General features: G+C 61.3%; 1 protein-coding gene and 1 long non-coding RNA gene across 21 annotated transcripts in view; one reads left to right on the top strand and one right to left on the bottom strand.

Moving 5' to 3' along the window:
* BAIAP2 (BAR/IMD domain containing adaptor protein 2) overlaps positions 1-18140 on the top strand; it is a 75975-nt gene that overhangs the window by 52658 nt on the left and 5177 nt on the right. For 11 of the 20 annotated variants that reach the window (XR_011422740.1, XR_011422741.1, XR_011422742.1 and 8 more), the window contains exons 7-13: positions 7311-7463; positions 10008-10232; positions 10400-10601; positions 11275-11476; positions 12592-12660; positions 13288-13450; positions 15429-15463. Coding sequence is in view for 10 of the 20 variants with exons in the window: in XM_014738069.3 (XP_014593555.2) it covers positions 7311-7463; positions 10008-10232; positions 10400-10601; positions 11275-11476; positions 12592-12660; positions 13288-13450; positions 15429-15463 (1049 nt within the window). In the remaining 10 variants the exon portion in view is untranslated. Of the gene's footprint in view, positions 1-7310; positions 7464-10007; positions 10233-10399; positions 10602-11274; positions 11477-12591; positions 12661-13287; positions 13451-15428; positions 15464-16229; positions 17817-18140 lie in introns of those variants that run through there. The other 9 variants (XR_011422744.1, XR_011422743.1, XM_070225811.1 and 6 more) reach the window with 5 other exon arrangements.
* On the bottom strand, positions 499-2179 carry LOC138916079 (uncharacterized). The gene is made up of 2 exons (XR_011422745.1): positions 2049-2179; positions 499-1932 (listed from the first exon to the last, which is right to left on the bottom strand). It is a non-coding gene; the product is annotated as an uncharacterized lncRNA (long non-coding RNA).

Here is an 18140-nt window from a genome sequence, read left to right as displayed (position 1 = left end):
ACATGGATAGTCTTCCATGAGAGTCAATCTTGGGATCACTGTGTGCCTCCTGGAGCCCCCAGCCCACGCGTTCCCCCATCCGCACTTCAGCTTCATGTGTCTAGAACACTCGCCGGGGAAGGTGGGGAGGCTTTCCAGGAGTCTGCCGGGCAGGGGATCGACCCTCAGAGCTCATCGGGGACAGCTGCACGCCCTTCAGGGTGCTGACCTGGCAGAGGGCGCCCACCTGCTCTGCCCTCCCCCGTGGACTCTGCTGCCAGGCACTGCCGGAGCCTCGTCCACCTGGGCCTCATAGCCAGGCCAGTGACCCAATCTGCACTGAGGACAGGCTGTACCTGGAGTGGTGGTCACTGCCCATGGGGTGGCACAGGGGGCAGGAGTGGAGGAAGGTGGTCAGTTGATCAGAGCATTCCATCTGTCTGTCTGTGATGGGTTCCCCATGAGTGGGACTGGGTCAAGGCTGGCCGTTTTCAGGAGCTGCTGATAATTGAGACTGTGTTTTGGGATTTCCATGGAGAAAATTGATTTTAATTGTGGGTCACGGAACAGGCGCTTAGAGGCATTTGGGGCGCTAACTAGGACGGAGAGTCCTATCTAGAAGCAGAGAAGGCACCAAGCGCTGCCCTCCCAGCCGAGGTCACTCCCCAAACCTCCAGCCATTGCCATGTCACCGGGCCAGGCACTGATGGAAGGGCCCGTCTGTGTGGAGAGGCTGTGGTGGACGTAGTCGGTGGAGGACGTGCCATGTGTCCAGCAGGGTGTGGTTACAGGCCTCATCTGGCGAGCCTGTCTCCGCAGCCTGGGCCTGTGTCCTCTTTCCCAGGCATGTGGGTGTGAGTGGCTGTGCTGCAGCCTGACCATCAGGGTTCTCAAAGCTTCCAGGTGACTCTGATGGGCAGCCAGTCCTGCCGGCCAGCCGGTGGTCCCCAGGGTTTCTGACCGAAGGGTCTGGGCTGGGTGTGGCTGGTGCTGAGAGCTCCTGTTCTGGGCAGAAACATTTTCAGGAGCAGTGCTGGTGGAGCCGGTCCAGTTCCGGGTGCACATTCTCCCTTCTGTAGGTCATGTGGGACTCAGGTAGGACTTCTCTTTTTTTGCTCCATTTGGCCCCATGGCCCCACCCCAAACCCAGGCCTGGTTAGAACAAGACTGAACTCAGGCAGCAGCCGTCACCCTCCGAGGGCCGTCGTGACTGTTGGGAAGTCCAGCAGTCCTGCGAGTCTTGGGCCTGTGCGTTGGGTGTGTGGCGAACTGGGTCATGGGGAAGTAGAGTGTCCTTCCTGACCCGCGTATAGGCTCTGAGAGCTGGCAGGGGCCACTGAACCCCAAGCAGTGTTGGGGCCTGGAAGGAAGGGTTGAGCTCCTAGGAAGAAAAAACAGATGAATGTGTGTGGGGGGGGAGGACCAGGCCCCTGCTCAGTCACCCTGGGTGTGGGCCAAGCCTGCTGGCCTGAGTGCAGAGGCCAAGGTCCAGAATGTCCCTGTAGGCCCAGCACCTGGGCTTCTCGGGTGGCTCAGCACTTGCAGCTGCTGAGCCAGGCAGGGTCGTGCGGTTGAGGAGGCAGAGGGCCTGACCCCCTTCCGCTTCCCCTGGGGGCCGAGGTTGCGAGGAGGCGCGGAGCTGCAAGGGAGCGCCCAGTTCCGGCCCAGATCCACCTTCCTGGTTCCCTCTCTGAGATGCCGGCCGTGGGAGGAGGAGCATGCAGCCACAGCTGGCTGGTTGCAGGGGAGGGTGGTTCTCCAGTATTCATGGGTGTGGGGGCTGGCCGAGCTCCTGCCTCAGAAGGCCATGAGGCAGGGCTCCGTAGTGGCCACACGCAGGTTTCATTTGGGGCCTGGTGCTGACCCGATCAGGTGGTTCTGTGGCCCTCAGTCAGTTTGTGCCCCCTTGCTGCGTTTGCTTGTTCTGGAAGGCGCACTTATCCAGATTGCGGTCTGAGAAAGGGGAGAGATTCATTCTATTTAAGGGGATGTGTAATTAACAAAGCAAAAACAAAATAACCATAATTTAGATCTTCAGAAAAGATCATGGCAGAGGCTGGTCCCATTACCGCGTGGAGTGTGATGCGCACTGGTGGTTTCAGCCCTTTCTGCGTCCGCCATTCTCAGTGTAAGCTGCAGCACGAGAGGCGGTCTGTGGACAAGCTGCCTGTCGCAGTGGTGCGGCGTTTTCTTTCCTTGGAGTAAAGTCAGTTAGGGGTCCTCACTGGCGGAAGCAAGTGAGAGAAAGCAGAGGCACTGCGCCCTCTTAGGGCCTCTGTGTCCAGAGCTTGCATCGGATGCTCAGGGTCCCCCGGGGGGGACTCTGCCCCATGGGACAGGCAGCCAGGAAGGACACCCTCCTCCTCTGACCCTCAGGACTGAGCTACTTGGGCCATCTTAGCTCCCCGCACCCTGGGTCCCCCTCCACCCCTCCACTGCCAGATTGAGCGGCTGGCAGGCTGCCGACCTGGGCGCCCACTCAGACAGAGCTTGAGTGAGTGACTGGAGCATCTTCTGCTGTTGGAGCAGGGAGAGGCTTTCGAGGGCAGTGTTGGCACACCACTCTTGTCCTTTCGCACATAGAAGTGGCCACATTAAAAACGAAAGAGACAGGTGAAGTTGGTTCTGGTAGATCTTATTTAGCCAAATAGATTTAGAATGTTATCTCGACACGTTGTAAAAACCATTAGTGAGGTATTTAACATTCTTTTCCCACTAAGTTTTGGAAATTGGGTGTGAATTTCGCACCTGCAGAAGCTGTGGCTGAGAGAGGGCGGGGCTTCAGCTCCTCTGGGTCCCAGGTGAGGAAACTGAGACCTGGAGGGTTTCCTGACTGCTTGGCAGAGGTCGCTCAGCAAAGCAGCGCTAGAGCCCAGGCCCTCCCCAGGTCGCGGAGGAGCAGAGCAGACCCCAGGCCTGGACAGTGTGGATCCTCATCCTCGGGGGTGGTGTGCTCCCTGGCAGCCACCCAAGGCGTCCACTCTAGTATGCCCATGGTTTGCTAAGACCCCTCCCCTTGAGACTTGGGGACACATTGGGGTGTGAGCCTCAAGCCTCTGTCAGCATGTCCAGCCCACTGGTGTGGACAAAAGTGGCCCCACGCTCGCTTTCAGGCCCATGAAGCCTGGACATGGGGATGCTGTGGGCACACACCCCCAGCACGTCCATCCTGAGTGCCGGCACGTGAGTGTGTGGGGCCAGGGTATGGGCAATGGGATCTGTCAGTTGTGGACTCCTTGCCAATCTGATGACTGCTGTGGGCCCTTTCCCAGGAAAATGGGACCCCGGGGCTCGTGGGTCCCTAACACCTGCCAGAGAGGCGCCAACTTACTTCCTGAGGACGTTCCCACAACAAGTCCTTGTAGAGGTGACTGGCCGGCTCTTCCGCCTCCTGGCCCATGGGCTGGATGGTGCTGTTGCTGGCTGCTCAGCCCAGCCTCAACTCTCTCCAGAGCTCTCGTGTTTAACTGAGATTTTAAGGGCCCTCCAATCCGCTGAACCACTGCCATGGCCCTGCCACGCCGTGACCCAGCAGCTTGAGGCCTCCCTCGCTGACCCCAGACTGGCCTTCCTGTTCTTGGCCTGGGTGCCGGGCCCATCAGACCAGGGAGTGGGGCGCAGGCCTGGTCAGCGGGGTCCAGGGACGCCACCAGCCACAGCCAGCAGGTCCCCAGTGCCTGAATGCAAGTAAGGGGCATCAGATTCTTGCTGTCCCCTTCCTGTACATAAGAGCTAATAGGGCTCCCCCGTCACCTCCTTGTAGTAGTAGTTACCAGCAGCTAAGGGCCACAGATCACGCTCGCATTCACAACCTGCAGGGACACAAAGGGGCAGTGTTAGGTTTTTGAGAAACGTGAGACAGCCACAGCAGCCGTATCAGATGAGGTAAAGCAAACCGCTCGCGTTGTTCTGGAACGCCCCTCCCCCCTCTGAGTCACTGGCTGGCTTTGGAGAGAAGAGGAGACATATGTTCCGATCACTTTTGTCTCCCCGGATTACAGGGCTGTTCAGCCCAGGGTGACTAAGTGGGAGCATTCCGTGGGTCTTAAATGCTGTCAGCGGGGGGTTTCTATAGCGCCGTCACCATAGCACCCACTCAGCAAGGAGCAGGCAGAGGCGGCAGAGGGCAGGACACGAGGAGCAGCACTGGCCATGGTGGGACAGGCTCGGGGCCATTTCCAGCAGCCTGTTGCTAAGTCATCAGAGGTGTAGGGCCAGGCCATTTTCTGTCCTTTGCGCTCTTCCAGAGAATCCAAACACTCCTCCACACTTGGGCCTGGGTCTGTGGGGGTGAGACAGTGTCCTCTCCCCGTCCCTTTGGGGTGAAGCTCATCACTTGGCCTAGATTTCCAGGATCTGCATGGTGAAGTTGTGGTTTCTCTCACAAGGAGTTGGCGTCCGGGAAAATGAGGTCAGGAAAGCCGGCTGTTCCTCGACAGAAGCGGCAGCCACGTGTGCTGGCGGGCTGGGGCTCTGCCCTGGCCAGAGCGCTTGGCGCTGGGCTCGGACAGCTGAACATCCAGGGCCCCTAGTGGAAGGCGTCAGCTCTTCCCCAGTCCCCTCGGCCCCAACCTGGGCTGGCCACTTCTCAGGGGCTGTGTCTCTCCTACCTGCTCCCCAGGTCGCGTGATCCCTGGGGAGCCGCTCACTGGCCCCATAGCCCCTGCCTGATTGGCACTCTCCACCCCACCCCTGGATCCCCCCCGGATGCCTGTGCTGCTCCTGGCCCTTCACAGGGCTCCTTTGAATAAATGGAAATCTTAAAAATACAACACCACTCCCTCTCCTCCCAGACCCTGCTAATGAGGCCAGCGGCCTGCACCGCACTTACGTCCAGGGATGTGAAAGATGTTACCGCAGCCTAAAAACCCAGAAACCGTTCGCAGGACAGATAGCTGGGCCCGCTCCGGGCCGGGTTTGGAAGGAGCTATTCTCACTAGCGTTCTCAGGGCAAGCGGACCCAGGGGCCCCGTGTCCCGGTTTACGCTGCTGTCCTGGGGTGACCGTTCACAGTGGCACCTTTCCTTCTGCAAAGTCTACATTTAGGTGATAACTGGTGTGGAGGCCATCGCTCTGGGCAGCCCTTCCCCACCCTCCCTGACCTTCTTGCACAAGGCTGCCAGCCGCCCGGGCTTGGGGTCTCTGCATGCCTGGCTCCCTTGTGCCCACGTACCCTTTCAGGCCTGGCGCCTGCTGGAGTTGGGATGCTGGAGCAGCCCCCGGGGAGGGCAGGAGGTGGTGACACAAGGAGTGGGGTGGATTAGGGGTTTTCCTAGAGGATTAAACCCAGGTCTTCTCCTTCTGGAACCTTGCAGAGACTTCTCTAGAGATGGCCCCTTTAGCGGGCTGCGGGGCACCAAGCTGAGCCTCTGTGTGCCCCTGTGCATGAGGACAGGGAGATGTCCCTGTCTCAGGCTGGTTGAAGCCTGCAAGGTCGCGGCGAATGTCCATGACGGTCCCCTGTAGGGACAGGACGGCCAGGGAGCAGCCGTGGGACCTCTAAGCAGCTTCAGTCGAGTGCTGAGGGTTGTTTTGGGGGGGATGCGCTGGGGGTGTGCATCTGTGGTCCCCTACTCGTGCACATGCCCCCTCTGTCTCTGAGTAAGCTCTGCCCCTTCCAGGCTTTTCTATCCAGAGGATGTTCCTGGCCCCCAGGCCTGTGTGTTTTCCTGTCCTCATGTTTGCCTTGTGGGGCTTCTAGGTGGGAGTGTGGGGTGTGAGCAGTCCCCTTGGCAGGTGCCCTCCTCCACAGCCAAGGCCAGGTGGCAGCTGAAGAGTCCTCCCCCCACTGTAGGGCCTTTCCCACTGTGCCCTCCACAGGCCCCCAGGGGCACCCTGAATCTGCAGGCTGGAGGAGCCGCAGTGCAAGGGAAGTTCTGCGGGAACAGGGGCAGCAGGCACTGGTAGGCGCATGTTTCATAACCAGAGGAAAAGTACTCGGAGCTGCTCAGGCTGCCAAGGAGGAGGATGAAGCAGAGGAGGAGGAGGAGGCGGTGGCAGCGGTAGGGAGCGGAGCTGCCCCGGAGAGCCCCTCCCCTGTGCTCAGACTCTTCTTCTGGCCTGGCCCCACTTCCTGCCCAGGCGCCATCCTGTGTCCCCTTCAGCACACCCCCATAACGGGGCCCTGCGGCAGCTTGAGAGAGCCAAGGCGTCTTCCTTGAGGCTGTAGCGTTGCTTTGGGGGTGGGGTAGCTATTCTGAGGCCCATTTAAGCTGCCCTCGCCTGTGGGGAGACGCTGGAGTTCGGTGTGGGAAGGTCTACGGGGCAGGAGGAGAAGGCGCCCCAGTGCTGGTGGCAGGGCTGGTGCACGGGTGCCAGCACTGGGGACGAGCCCACACCCGGCAGGCTGGTCCTCGCCCCTCCAGCTGAGCGCTGCTGTGAGGGGAGGTGGCAGGAACAGCCTGCTCTGCACTCCCCCTCCTGTCGCCCACCCCACTGAGTCAGAGCTGGCGGGGGAGGCCGCCCCCACACGTGCCTGGGCCTGCCCCTGCTGGAGGATGGGGCTGCTCCAGAGCAGAGCCGATGCTGCAGAAGCTGCTCTGGGACGGCGATCTCGGCCACTGGAGGTCTGCGCTCCTTGTGAATGGTCTCCTCCGGGCCTGGGGCGGGCAGGGAGGAGAGGCGAGGCTGGAAGGGCCTTCCTGCGCCTGAGAAGCAGTGCCGTGCTGAAGCAGCCGGACCCTGCAGGCCCCACACACAGGCACACCAAGAGGGGGCTCTGGTGGGTGTCTGCCCAGGGGCTTTGCAGACGCCAATGGTGTGCGTCTAGAGTGCTCCTGCCTCCCCATGATGGTGGCCCACAGTCTTGCTGGCGCTTTATTACCTGAAGGTTCTAACTTGCAAAATCAGAGAGCGTTACAGCGTGCCCCAGTGTCACGCGGTGTCTCCTGTGTCTGTGTTCTCTAACCACCCCCACAGGATTTGGGTGTGAATTAGTCACTCTTGAACACACACGTGTGGTTGAGCTTTCCCAGTCCACTGTCAGAGTGGTTCTAGATGGTTGGAATCAGGATCCACAGGCGATGCCACTCTGGCAGACACTGCCACCAGGTCTTGCTGTGTAACCTGCCAGCATGGTCCCCGAATGTGCAGCTGCCAAGATGCGGAGAGGGCAGGGGGTTGGGGGACGCATTCCCCCAGGGGCAACAGGCACAGTGAGGCATGGGGCTGCCCCGTCACTTCTGCCTGCACCCCATTGACCAAAGTGAGTCATGCGGCCAAGCCCCACACCAGTGGGCTGGCCAAGAGATGTACTCCGTCTCCAGTGCGGCGGCCAAACTAGACCTGATCATATGTTGTCCTGTCTCCCCATCCTCTCTTCCACCCCTCAGTACATCGATGCCATCAGCAACAAACAGGGTGAGCTGGAGAACTACGTGTCAGACGGCTACAAGACGGCCCTCACCGAGGAGCGGAGGAGGTTCTGCTTCCTGGTGGAGAAGCAGTGCGCCGTGGCCAAGAACTCCGCAGCCTACCATTCCAAGGTGAGGCGGGCCAAGCCCGTGAGCTGTGACAAAAGCAATACTGTGCTAAATGTCCCTGTGTGTTTTGGATTTCCCCAGGGGTGGAGTCTAGAAGGAGAATTAGCAGGTCAAAGGCTGCAGGTGTTTTTAAGAGTCCTGTTGGAAATTGCTGCGTGCATTTTTGAGAACAGTTACACTGACAGCTCTGAGAGGGTCTCCTCTAAGGAGGAGTGCAGTGCCGGGAGACCCCTCGTAGAGGCTGGGTTAGCCCCAGGGTCAATGAGACCCAAGGCCACAGGCTCCCGTGCAGGGACAGGGAGTGTCTGTGGGGCCTCCATTCCCCATAGTCCACAGGAGCTGGGGTGGGATCAGACCTGTCCACTGGAACATTCCAGAACGTTTGACAGTCTAGAAGTTGTGATTTGGCAGCCGAGCCGACCAGGCAGGCCCTAGTTCATGTCCTTTTTCCCTAAAGGGGTTCTGTGGACTCACGCTTGATCTGAGACTCAGTGTCTGGTCCCCACGCCTTGGGCAACCAAGGATACGGTTGCCCTCCCTCTGTGGAGAGGCTCCTGCCTGCCCGGGCCTGTTGGGGGCCTTTTGTTGCAGGTGCAGAACAAGCACTGTGACGGGACCTGCATCCCCTTTGGGATTGGGGGTGGGGCCACCCCACCCCACTGGCTATGCCGTTGCCATCCAGGTCCTGTGCTGGGAGGGCTCGCTGGCGGCCCGGGTGTGGGAACGGGCCAACCTGCACCTGCACACCATGCTGGCTGCAAGCTGCAGTATTCGGAGCAGGGGCGGCCGCCCCGCCCACGCGGCTCTGGGCCGTGCTGCGGCAGTTGTCTGCGCCCTCTGGCGGTGGCCAGGCCCTGTGGCCGGTCTGGGAGAGCTGGGGCCCATTGGTGCCGCAGGCAGAAAGCCATCGACCTCCAGGACACTGCCATTTCTGTCTCTGAAGGGAGCCTAGTGTTGCAGGTGGGAGTGATGACAGCTGACTTTCCAAGAAGCTGAACCCAGCCCCCCAGGGTGGGTTTAGAGAGGCACAAGCCCCAGGCTGGGCACCATGGCACAAAGGGCAGGACCCCGCCCCCGCCCCCCACCACCACCTGTTCCTAAACGCAGGCCCTAGGGCATTTTCCTGCTGTGTAGGCTCAGGCCGCACAGCAACAGGGGCCACACCCTGACCCTGGGGTTATCCCTGATGGCGCCGGGTCCCTGCTGGCCTGCTTTCTCACCACCACCCCATGCCCGTCAATCATTTATCTCAACCAGGAGCCAGATGGTAAATACTTTGGGTTTTTGCCATTGCGTGCATAAGCGGCCAGAGATGTGTAAATTAACAGACATGGCCGTGTTTCCCTCAAACCTTATTTACAAAATGGGCCGCCAGCCCTTGGGCTGTGGTTTGCTGATCCCTAGTCTAAACCATCAGCAGAAGAGGGGCTGTAGCCTGCTCAGAGGGCAGTTTGTCTGGCATCTTCCACTTTCCCCATGCAGGCACCGTTCCCCACCCAGACATGGGTCCTAGAAGTAGGAAGATAAGTGGGGAGAGGCAGTGAGGGCTGACAGCCCCTGTGGAGGTCCTGGAGACCGGGGTTGCCCCAAGCTGGGGGCTGCTTCACCCAGAGGGGCCCGGGGTCTGCAGTAGGACACGGATTGTGCACCTGCTGCAGGTCAAGTAGCCCACTTTGGCCAAACAGCCAGGAGCGGGTAGGGCACAGCTGCCCCCAGGCCCTGGGTGTGCCCACGCTGCGGGCACAGGACCTTGAGTGAGTTGCAGGGAACCTCAGGCTGATTCCTCAGTTCTGACTGCTTCCTCCATCCCAGGACTCTCCGCCAAGCCTGTGGCTTCTCCTCCTTTGTGAGACCCCTGTGTTCATCTGGCCGGCTCTGTCCCAGGCAGGCCCTGGTGCACACCAGAGGGACAGCTGGGCTTTCGCGCCCCTGGGTGGGGGGCAGGAGCAGTTAGCGTCCTGTCTGCCGGGTGCCAACAGGGCCCTCCCTCCCTGTGTCTTCAGCAAGCTGGTCTGACCTCACCTGGGCCCCTGGGGTGGCTCTCTCCCTTGCCCATGGTCCCCTCCTTGTCCCTCCAAGGTTTCTTGGTCCTCAGGTCTGCTGGCACAGCACTCTTCCTAGTATATTGTGGTTCACCCACGAAGGGTCTGCCCATTCCATGGCTAACATGAGTCTCTGTTCATTTCTCCTTCCATGGGCCCCTGGGGAGGCCCCTGCCCGGGTCGGGCCTTGGTTTGATCTCATTCCTGGTGGTCCCTCGACTGCATGGTTTGCAGCCACATTCTAGCCACTTTCCCTCACAGGTGGCCTGTCTGGCTGTGAGGCACCAGCTGGTGGAGAGCAGCTCTCAGCTCCAGCTAGACGCTCCTGAGGCAGGGGGTGTGTCTCTAGGAGCCTTGGTGCCACTTAGGGTCTGGGCTGCATCAGTGCTGTCAGCAGCAGGCCCTGGCCTCTCCTGGCCCTGCAACAGGTCCCCTGGGATGTGCCTGGCTGCGGGAGCCTGCATTCAGCCCTGACTCCCACCCTGTTCTGCTTCCTCCACTTCAGGGCAAGGAGCTGCTTGCCCAGAAGCTGCCGCTGTGGCAGCAGGCGTGTGCCGATCCCAACAAGATTCCAGACCGCGCCGTGCAGCTCATGCAGCAGATGGCCAACAGCAACGGCTCCATCCTCCCCAGCACTCTGTCAGCCTCCAAGTCCAACCTGGTCATCTCAGACCCCATTCCAGGGGCCAAGCCCCTGCCGGTGCCCCCCGAGCTGGCCCCATTTGTAGGGGTGAGTCCTTGGCCTCCTGAAAGCTTTATGGGTGAGGGAGGATGGCCCCTGGTTGTCATTCTGTGGTAGCCAGGGCGCTCCTGCCGGGGTGAGGGGCTCTCCACGCTGGCTTTGCCCGGGCCAGGCCCCTCCTGCAACGCCGCGCCCTTGCCGCCTCTTCTCGACAGCGGCTGTCTGCCCAGGAGAATGCACCCGTCATGAACGGTGTCTCGGGCCCGGACAGCGAGGACTACAGCCCCTGGGCCGACCGAAAGGCCGCCCAGCCCAAGTCCTCATCTCCTCCGCAGTCTCAGAACAAGCTGAGCGACTCCTACTCCAACACGCTCCCCGTGCGCAAGAGCGTGGCCCCGAAAAACAGCTACGCCACCAGTAAGGGCTCCGCTGGGGGCTGGGCTGGGGCCCCAGACCTGCTCTCTTGAGCCCACAGTAGTGATGCCATGCCTGGGGGGAGGTCGGGGGGACCCACCAGCATGTGTGCGCATGTTGTGTACAGCACCCCTTTGAGGTTTCCATCCTTGGAACTTTGGACCCTTGGGTTTTGCGCAGCTCCCCCATTGTCTAGTAAGCGGTGGATTGTCAGCAGCCAGTGACAGGAGCAGATGGATGAGGCTCAAGAGGGCTTTAGTTGACCATGGGATAGCTCCCCACTCCCCATCCAGCTCCCTGGGCTCTGCCTCTCCATGTGCCATGGACAGCACCCTCACTCCCTCCCCTACGCCCCCCAGGGCTCTCAGCCCATGAGGGTGTCCTGATGAGTAGATGGGAAAGCTGTAGCTCAGACCCAGAGAATTGCCCCCAGCTGATGGGTGGCAGGTCTGTGGCTGGATCCATATCCCCAGTACCCAGGTTCTTCCAGAGTCTGAGTCCAAACAGCCCTGGAGGCCTGGTAAGAATCCACCAGGATGGATAGTCCCCCTCTGCCTGCCCAGGGCCTCCTAGCATCTCACCATCAGGCTGCTGAGCTGATGGGTGGGTGGCTGCACCCTTTCCCTCCCCACTTGGGGCAGAGCATCCCCTCACACCTGCCCTGTCGTCCCGACAGCTGAGAACAAGACTCTGCCCCGCTCGAGCTCCATGGCAGCCGGCCTGGAACGCAACGGCCGCATGCGGGTGAAGGCCATCTTCTCCCACGCAGCTGGGGACAACAGCACCCTGCTGAGCTTCAAGGAGGGCGACCTCATCACCCTGCTGGTGCCTGAGGCCCGCGACGGCTGGCACTACGGCGAGAGCGAGAAGACCAAGATGTGAGTGCCACGGCCAGTGCCCATCCCTGCGATGGCCATTTGGGGGCCACAGGGGCGAGGCGGCCTGTCCTGCCCTTTATCAAGCTTGGGGACATCATCCTCCTGACCCTGCGGCCCTCGGATGTCCTGGCAGCTCTGGGTCCTTTCTCCCACTGATCATCGAGGTCGTACTGTAGAAAAAAACGGGCATTACAGACACGTGTGGCGAGGGCTGTTTGCACACCGCAGCAGGCTTCACCACGCAGTCCCTGCCGTTTGTCTGGGGCCCTGTGTGTGTGCACTGCGGCACATCTAGCACCTTCCCTCCTGTCGGGTGTGTGGCTTCCCTGTTGGTAGAGGCCAGCCTTCAACCCCAAAGCCCTTCTGCCGCCCCCACGTCTCCTCCACATGTCTGATCAGCCCTCGTATTTGGGTTCTAGAAGTCACATCGTTGAGTCAGACGAGCTGTACCTCCATGGTTTAATTTAACACCTATTGCCGAGAGGCTGTGTCAGCATCTCTCTTGCTCGACCTAGGGGCCGCCCAGGTCAGGAACCTTGCCCCTTCCCACTGCCGCCATTGTTGTCTGGGTGTGTCTGTTGGTGAGAAGGGAGACCCCCACCCCGGAGCAGAGCCAGCCCTGACACTCTGGCCTGCCTCAATCAGGGAGGGAGCTGCTGTACTGAGCTCCACTCTGGCCTCCAGGCAGTTGCTGCCCTGAGAAGGGTGCTCTGAGGGACAGGGACACTGGTGGGCCACCTCTGTTCCTGAGCACTGCCACACCCGCCTCCCTCTAGACAGCTCCTCTGCTGTTGGCACCATGGCTCAGCGTGGCCATCTGGGGCTGAGGGCCTGCCCAGCCAGGTCACGTGGCAGGAAACCATCCCTGCCTGTCGAAGCGTCAGGAGCTCTGCCTGGGGTCCCCACATGTTCCCCCATCCTCACGCTGGAGGCCGCCGGAGCTCCCATCAAGGGAGGGGCAGCTCAGAGCTGGATGTACACCCGGGTCGCTGGCTGGCATGTCCTGGTCTTCCTCCACAGATGCGTGCAGCCAGGCCAGGGAACTAGTGGGACTGGGGGCCCTGCCCTGGGCCCTGGGGGCCCTGGCGCACTCTCACCTGGGTCTTCTCTTTCAGGCGGGGCTGGTTTCCCTTCTCCTACACCCGGGTCCTGGACAGCGACGGCAGTGACCGGCTGCACATGAGGTGAGTGCACTGGCCCGCCAGGTAGCAGTGAGAATGGGGCCCTGTGGACAGGCACCTATCAGAGCAGCCCAGGCCCTCAGCATGGAGAGCCCGGCTGGGCTTCTGGTCCTTTCTCCACCCCTACAGTGCCACCCACCCCGGCCCAGTGGGCTGCATGTCAAGGCCGTTGGGGTGCGTGAGTGTGGTGGTGCTTTGTGAGGAGGGCGTCTGAGAGCCCGTTCACTGGCCCATCGTGGTGGAGGTTCTCTTTGCCCCACAGTAGGCCCAGGCTCACACCCCAGCTGCTGTCTCCAGCGGGAAGGGTATGTGGAAGACTCCTGGCCCTTGGAAGAGCTAGAGAGTCCCTTATGGAGCCACGGAGGTGGGGGCTGAGTTGCTTTCAGAGGATCGGGGTCGCCGTAGGACTCAGCTCCACATGGGCTTCGGCAGTTTCCTCGTGGCACACCTTCTCATTCGATTCTGAGCAGGGAGGGAGGCCCGTGGGGTCAGCGTGGCTGCAGCCTAGTCCACTAAGAGCAGCCAGCTGTCATGCCCTCTGTGAGGAGCTGAGCAAGGTGTGGGGAAGGTAAGGGGCTGGGTGGGGGCTGGGGGCCTGGTGACTCGGTCCCTGAGCCCTGGTCCCCACAGCCTACAGCCAGGGAAGAGCAGCAGCACAGGCAACCTCCTGGACAAGGAGGACCTGGCTATCCCACCCCCTGACTACGGCACGGCCTCCCGCGCCTTCCCCGCCCAGACGGCTGGTACCTTCAAGCAGAGACCCTACAGCGTGGCTGTGCCTGCCTTCTCCCAGGTGAGCACAGGGCAGGGGCCTGGGCTGGAAGGGGCTGTTGCTGGGTGGGCTCGGCCACAGACCCACGTTGGCACCTCCATAGGACATGCCTGGGGAAGGCTCGGGGATTTGGGCGTTGAGTCTATACACCTGCTGTGCCTACCTTAAAGGTCACTGCTGGGCACCCTCTGCAGACCTCAGGGCTCTAGAGGAAGCACGGCGGCCCCTCTGCCTGCCCTTCCCTTGGGCTGGGGCATTGCTGGCCTTGAAACCAAACCTGGACATCAGGGAGGACTCAGTATCCAGAGCCCCTCCCTGAGAACTCTGGGGGTCCCTGCAATCCTGGGTCCCAGTGCAGACATGAGTGTCTGCACTCAGGCCTGGGACGTGGCTGGAACTTTCTAGTTAGCATGTTTCTGGGACCCTCAGGAGGCAGGGCCAGGCATACCTGTCAGGCTGTCCAGTACGACGTGGCCAGGGGCAGAAGCTCAAGGCTTGGATCCTGGGTGTGGGTCCCTGGCGGAGTCTCTGGCGTGCGTGGTGGCCTTGAGGTCCAGGCAGGACCGGGGTGTAAGTGTGGACAGTGCTTACTGGGTCCCGCATGGCTCTGCCCTGGGAGGCTCGCGGGGTGGGAGGGAGACAAGGCTTCAAGGACGTTCGTCTGCTGTGGCTGCATGGCAGGCAGGAGCCAGCAGCTTTCCTCCAGGGGCCAGTCTCCAGGGCTGGGTCCTGGCTTTGGGGTCGGGGGCTCCCCAGGCAGGAAGGAGAGAGAGAAAAGAGGCTTCAGCAGCCTGGGTGACCACCACGGGGTTGACCCGACGGCTGAGGGCTTCCATGTTGACAGCATGACCTGAGGCTGTGGAAGTGACATTTTAGGTGGGCGAAGTCCAGGGGAAGGACCTGGGTACTGGAGGCCAGCTCACCCTGTCCAGCACTAAACAGCGTTGCCCACCTTGTGCAGACGGCCTTGTTGGCACAAGCTTTCTGAGGTGCCACAGAAGGATCTGTCTGCAAGGAGCTTATGGTTTAGGCAGCGTAAACATGTGGTTTGAGACAAGTGGCAAGGGTGGCAAACCTGGAGTGGTGTGACGGGGCGCTTGGATGGGACCTTCTGGAGGAGGTGAGGTGGAACTGGTGCTCAGGGAGGCAGCAGGGAGAGGCTGATCCAGCCATGGGGAAGCGTGGCACCTTGGGGTCACAGGGCCAGCCCACCCGGCCTCATGGCATAGCTGGCCACACCTGGAGGGGTCTGCCTACTGCTCGCTGCTCTCATTTCCCAGTCTGTGGGTTTGGTTTTGGTGCTGAGAAAGTTGAGGAGGGCGTCCCCAGTACCCCTCAATGGCCCTGGGGCCAGGCCAGGCCATCAGACATGGGGCAGCTCTCCACAGCACAGCCCGCAGCTCCTCGCCCCAAGGGTTCCCCTCCTGGGCAGCGGCACCGTCCCTAGGGTGGGAAGCTACTGCTGCATTCTGGTGGCTCAGGGGATGCTCGGCCCAGGGACCAGCCCAGGCTTGGATGAGGTGGGCCTGCAGGTGACTGTGCACTGCCAGTGACCTTTGCCAGCTTGGCTTCTCTACCTGGCCACCCGTCCATCGCCACCTCCCTGCAAATGTCACTGTTTCAGGCCCTGGGATCCTGGGGATCCCCACCATGTGCCCTGAGTCTGCCAGATAGCCCCAATCTCCCCCACCGGGTGCTCCTACCATGCGACCTGCAGGCACTTTTCCGCCCACCTGCTGGTGGGGAAGGGGGCCAAGTTGATCTCTCTTGCGTGTGTCTGTGTGAGCTCACACATTCACAGTCAGCAGCTGGCCACGTGGGGAGGCATCCCCCTGATTTTGGGAGGTCACCACTGGGGAGGATCCTCCATGCCCTCGGCTGCAGGCAGCACCGAACACACTGGGGTCAGGAGGGGCACCTGCCCAGCCTGCTCCTGCCCTACAGACCTCCATCACCCCCAGGACCCCCGGCCTGACCTGTTCCTGCCTTTCCTCCCCAGGGTCTGGATGACTACGGGGCACGGGCTGTGAGCAGGTAAGGGGCTCTCAGACTTGTCCTTGGAAGCTGGGGGGTAGGGTGTTATGGCCAGGTGGGGAGCAGTCCCATTGGAGGCTAGTGGGCTGGGCCGCTCTGCCGGGTTCTCTGAGGCCTGCTCCATGGGGCCTGGCTGGAGCCCGCGGCATCCGCTCCGGGCCAGGCAAGTAGGGTCTAGGGGCCCTGTTCTCTGTCTCTTGCCCCACAGCCCCCCAACCTTCTCTGAAGGACGGGGGTTCTGAGAGCTGGCTACCCTGTCCTGAGGCAGTGTTGCAGGGTCCTGGGCTATCGCCAGGAGGGAAGCAGCCCCTCTCAGGCGCTGCCTTCGTGTCTCACCAGTGGTTGTGGGGGGGCCCTGGCCTGGTGCCTGTGCCAGAGCCGAGGACCCACCCAGCCACTCCAGGGGCTCCCGCTCTTTCCAAGGGGCCCCCTGGGCTGCCCACAGCCACAGCAGGAACCCCCTCGGCCTAGTTCTTTCTCAGCTCTGCTCGTTTTGCTAGTGTCCAGTGCTGCCTTGTCCACTCACAGCCAGGAGGGGGCCCTCCTGCCCCTGGGCTCATCTCCCCAGCCTGGCCAGCACAGACGGCTGGGGACTGCTGCCCCCTGTGCCCTCGCCTGGGCTCAGCCCTCGTCCTGGCTCCGCGACTTCTCGCGTCTCCCCTCCTCCAGAGCCAGGTGGCCAGGTGGCTGCTGCCCCTGAGCTGCTGAGAGGGCTGCCGCAGGGGAGGCGTGCGGCCCGGCAGCTGTCCTGTGCTTTGTTTCACAGCAGCAGCGGCACGCTGGTGTCCACAGTGTGAGGACGCTGACCACGGGCAGCTGCTGCTCGGAAGAGCTTCTGCCCCCCCCACCTGTCTGGTCTCCATCGTTTCCTCCTCAGCTCTTGGTGGTTTGTTCTCGGGTTATTTTTCTTTTCTACCTGCTCCCTCCCTGCCTTTTGTTTGGTGACCCCAGACTCTGTGATCCCCCAGGGTCCATGGTGCTGCCCCATCTCTGCTCCCCGTGTTTACATGCCCCACCCCGTGTGTCCCGCCAGGCGGGACCTGCCAGCCGGGCAGCCACGGGCGGGTGTGCTCACCCCTGCTCACCATCTGCCGTGTTCATGACACACTGTCCCTTTTTGAAGGCTCACTGCGAGCCAGGTCTGAAGTTTGAAGAAAAAGAAAAATCTTTAAAAAAAAGAAACAAAAAAAATGAAAAACAGGAAAAGCACATTTTTTTCCTGAAACACAAAAACAGATATGCATGGACTCCGGTGTACGTACTGTTATTTCTGCATCTGACTTCCCCCAGCGCACGCTGGCCTCTGTGTCAGGAAGGGGAAGGTGCTGGGGGTTGCAAGAGGCTCACGGCCCCATGGGTGCCCTGCCGAGGGCCACACCCAGGGAGGGGCTCGTGCCGAGCTCAGGGGGCCTCCTGAGGAAGCTGGCCGCTCCTGTGAGGGAGGCTGTGGCCCCTGGCCCTGCCCGGCCCACCAGGCCGGGCTCCTGAGGGCTCCCTTTTCTGCAAATGCTGGTGGATGGTGGTCAGAGACCAGGGCACAGGCATCGTTAGCTGGGCCTTGTGACCTCGCACAGTGCACTGGCGGGGAGGGGGTCGGGAGCAGGCGCTGCCCGACCACACTCGGACATTCCAAAGACCTCCAGAGACCACCCTTCACCCCAACGTGTTCCGGAAATCATTTCTTTAACCAGCCTCGTGAAGAGTGGCAGCTGCACAGGGCAGGGGCGCATCCGGGCCTAGCGAGGCTGGCCTGGGGCAGAGCGGCTTTGGACCGGTGCCCCTCTCCTCCCACCTGGGGAAGCAGGCAGCCCCCGCCCCGTCGTCCCTAAACGCTCTCGTCTTTTTGTGTGTCTCGGTGACTTCAGAAACAGACGCACTGGACTCTGGCTACTGGTACTGCCTCTTTGCACCCTGAATCTGGGAAGTGAGCCCCAGGGGTGCAGCCCGCCCGGCTCTTCCTGCCGGAGCCCTGGGCAGCTGTGGACGCTCCTCCTCTGCTGTGCATTAGTGTCCGGTCCCCCGCAGACCAGAACGTGGCTGGTAGTGTTTGTGAGAGAAGCAGCTCAAGACTCAGACAGACCCCCTTTTATATTTAAGGAGAAACAAAGCCAGAACATGGACCTATGTAAAAAGAACCTCTGTGTTGGTGTTCTCATTTTGCTAAAAGATTTCAAATCCAGGGGATTCCATGCTCAATGGAAGAATGTAGACACAAAACCGCAGAACTTGTATGAAGATGTAAAGTGCTGAAAATTATATTCCCTGTTTCCTTTCTTCTTCCTTTTTTTTTTTTTAATCTGAATTGTGCCCTGTGCCGCAGTTGTTGGAATAAAAGTTTTATTTATTGCATCGAGTTGGGTGTGGAGCCTCCTTCCAGCCCCGCATGCAGAGCCTGGCCACCCTAGCCGGGCAGCCTCCACAGAACCACTGCCTGGCAGACAGCGCCGGCCCACGCCGCTTGCCGGGAGGGGCACCTCGGGCAGCCCCACCCAGAGGAGAGAGCAGGGCCACGGGGCGTGACCCAGGGACACCCTGCCCTTCGAGCTCCTCCCTGCAGACGCCTTACCGGGGCTGGAGGGCCAGCCGCCAGGTGTCCCCCATCCTCCGGCCACGCGTCCGCGCAGAGTCCTCACACCTAGCCCTCCGCCTGCACCAACCAAGCCCTTGTGTTTCCTTG

Source organism: Equus caballus, chromosome 11, assembly GCF_041296265.1.
Source record: "Equus caballus isolate H_3958 breed thoroughbred chromosome 11, TB-T2T, whole genome shotgun sequence".
NCBI classification, from domain to species: domain Eukaryota; kingdom Metazoa; phylum Chordata; class Mammalia; order Perissodactyla; family Equidae; genus Equus; species Equus caballus.
This window is presented reverse-complemented; position numbering and strand designations above follow the sequence as displayed.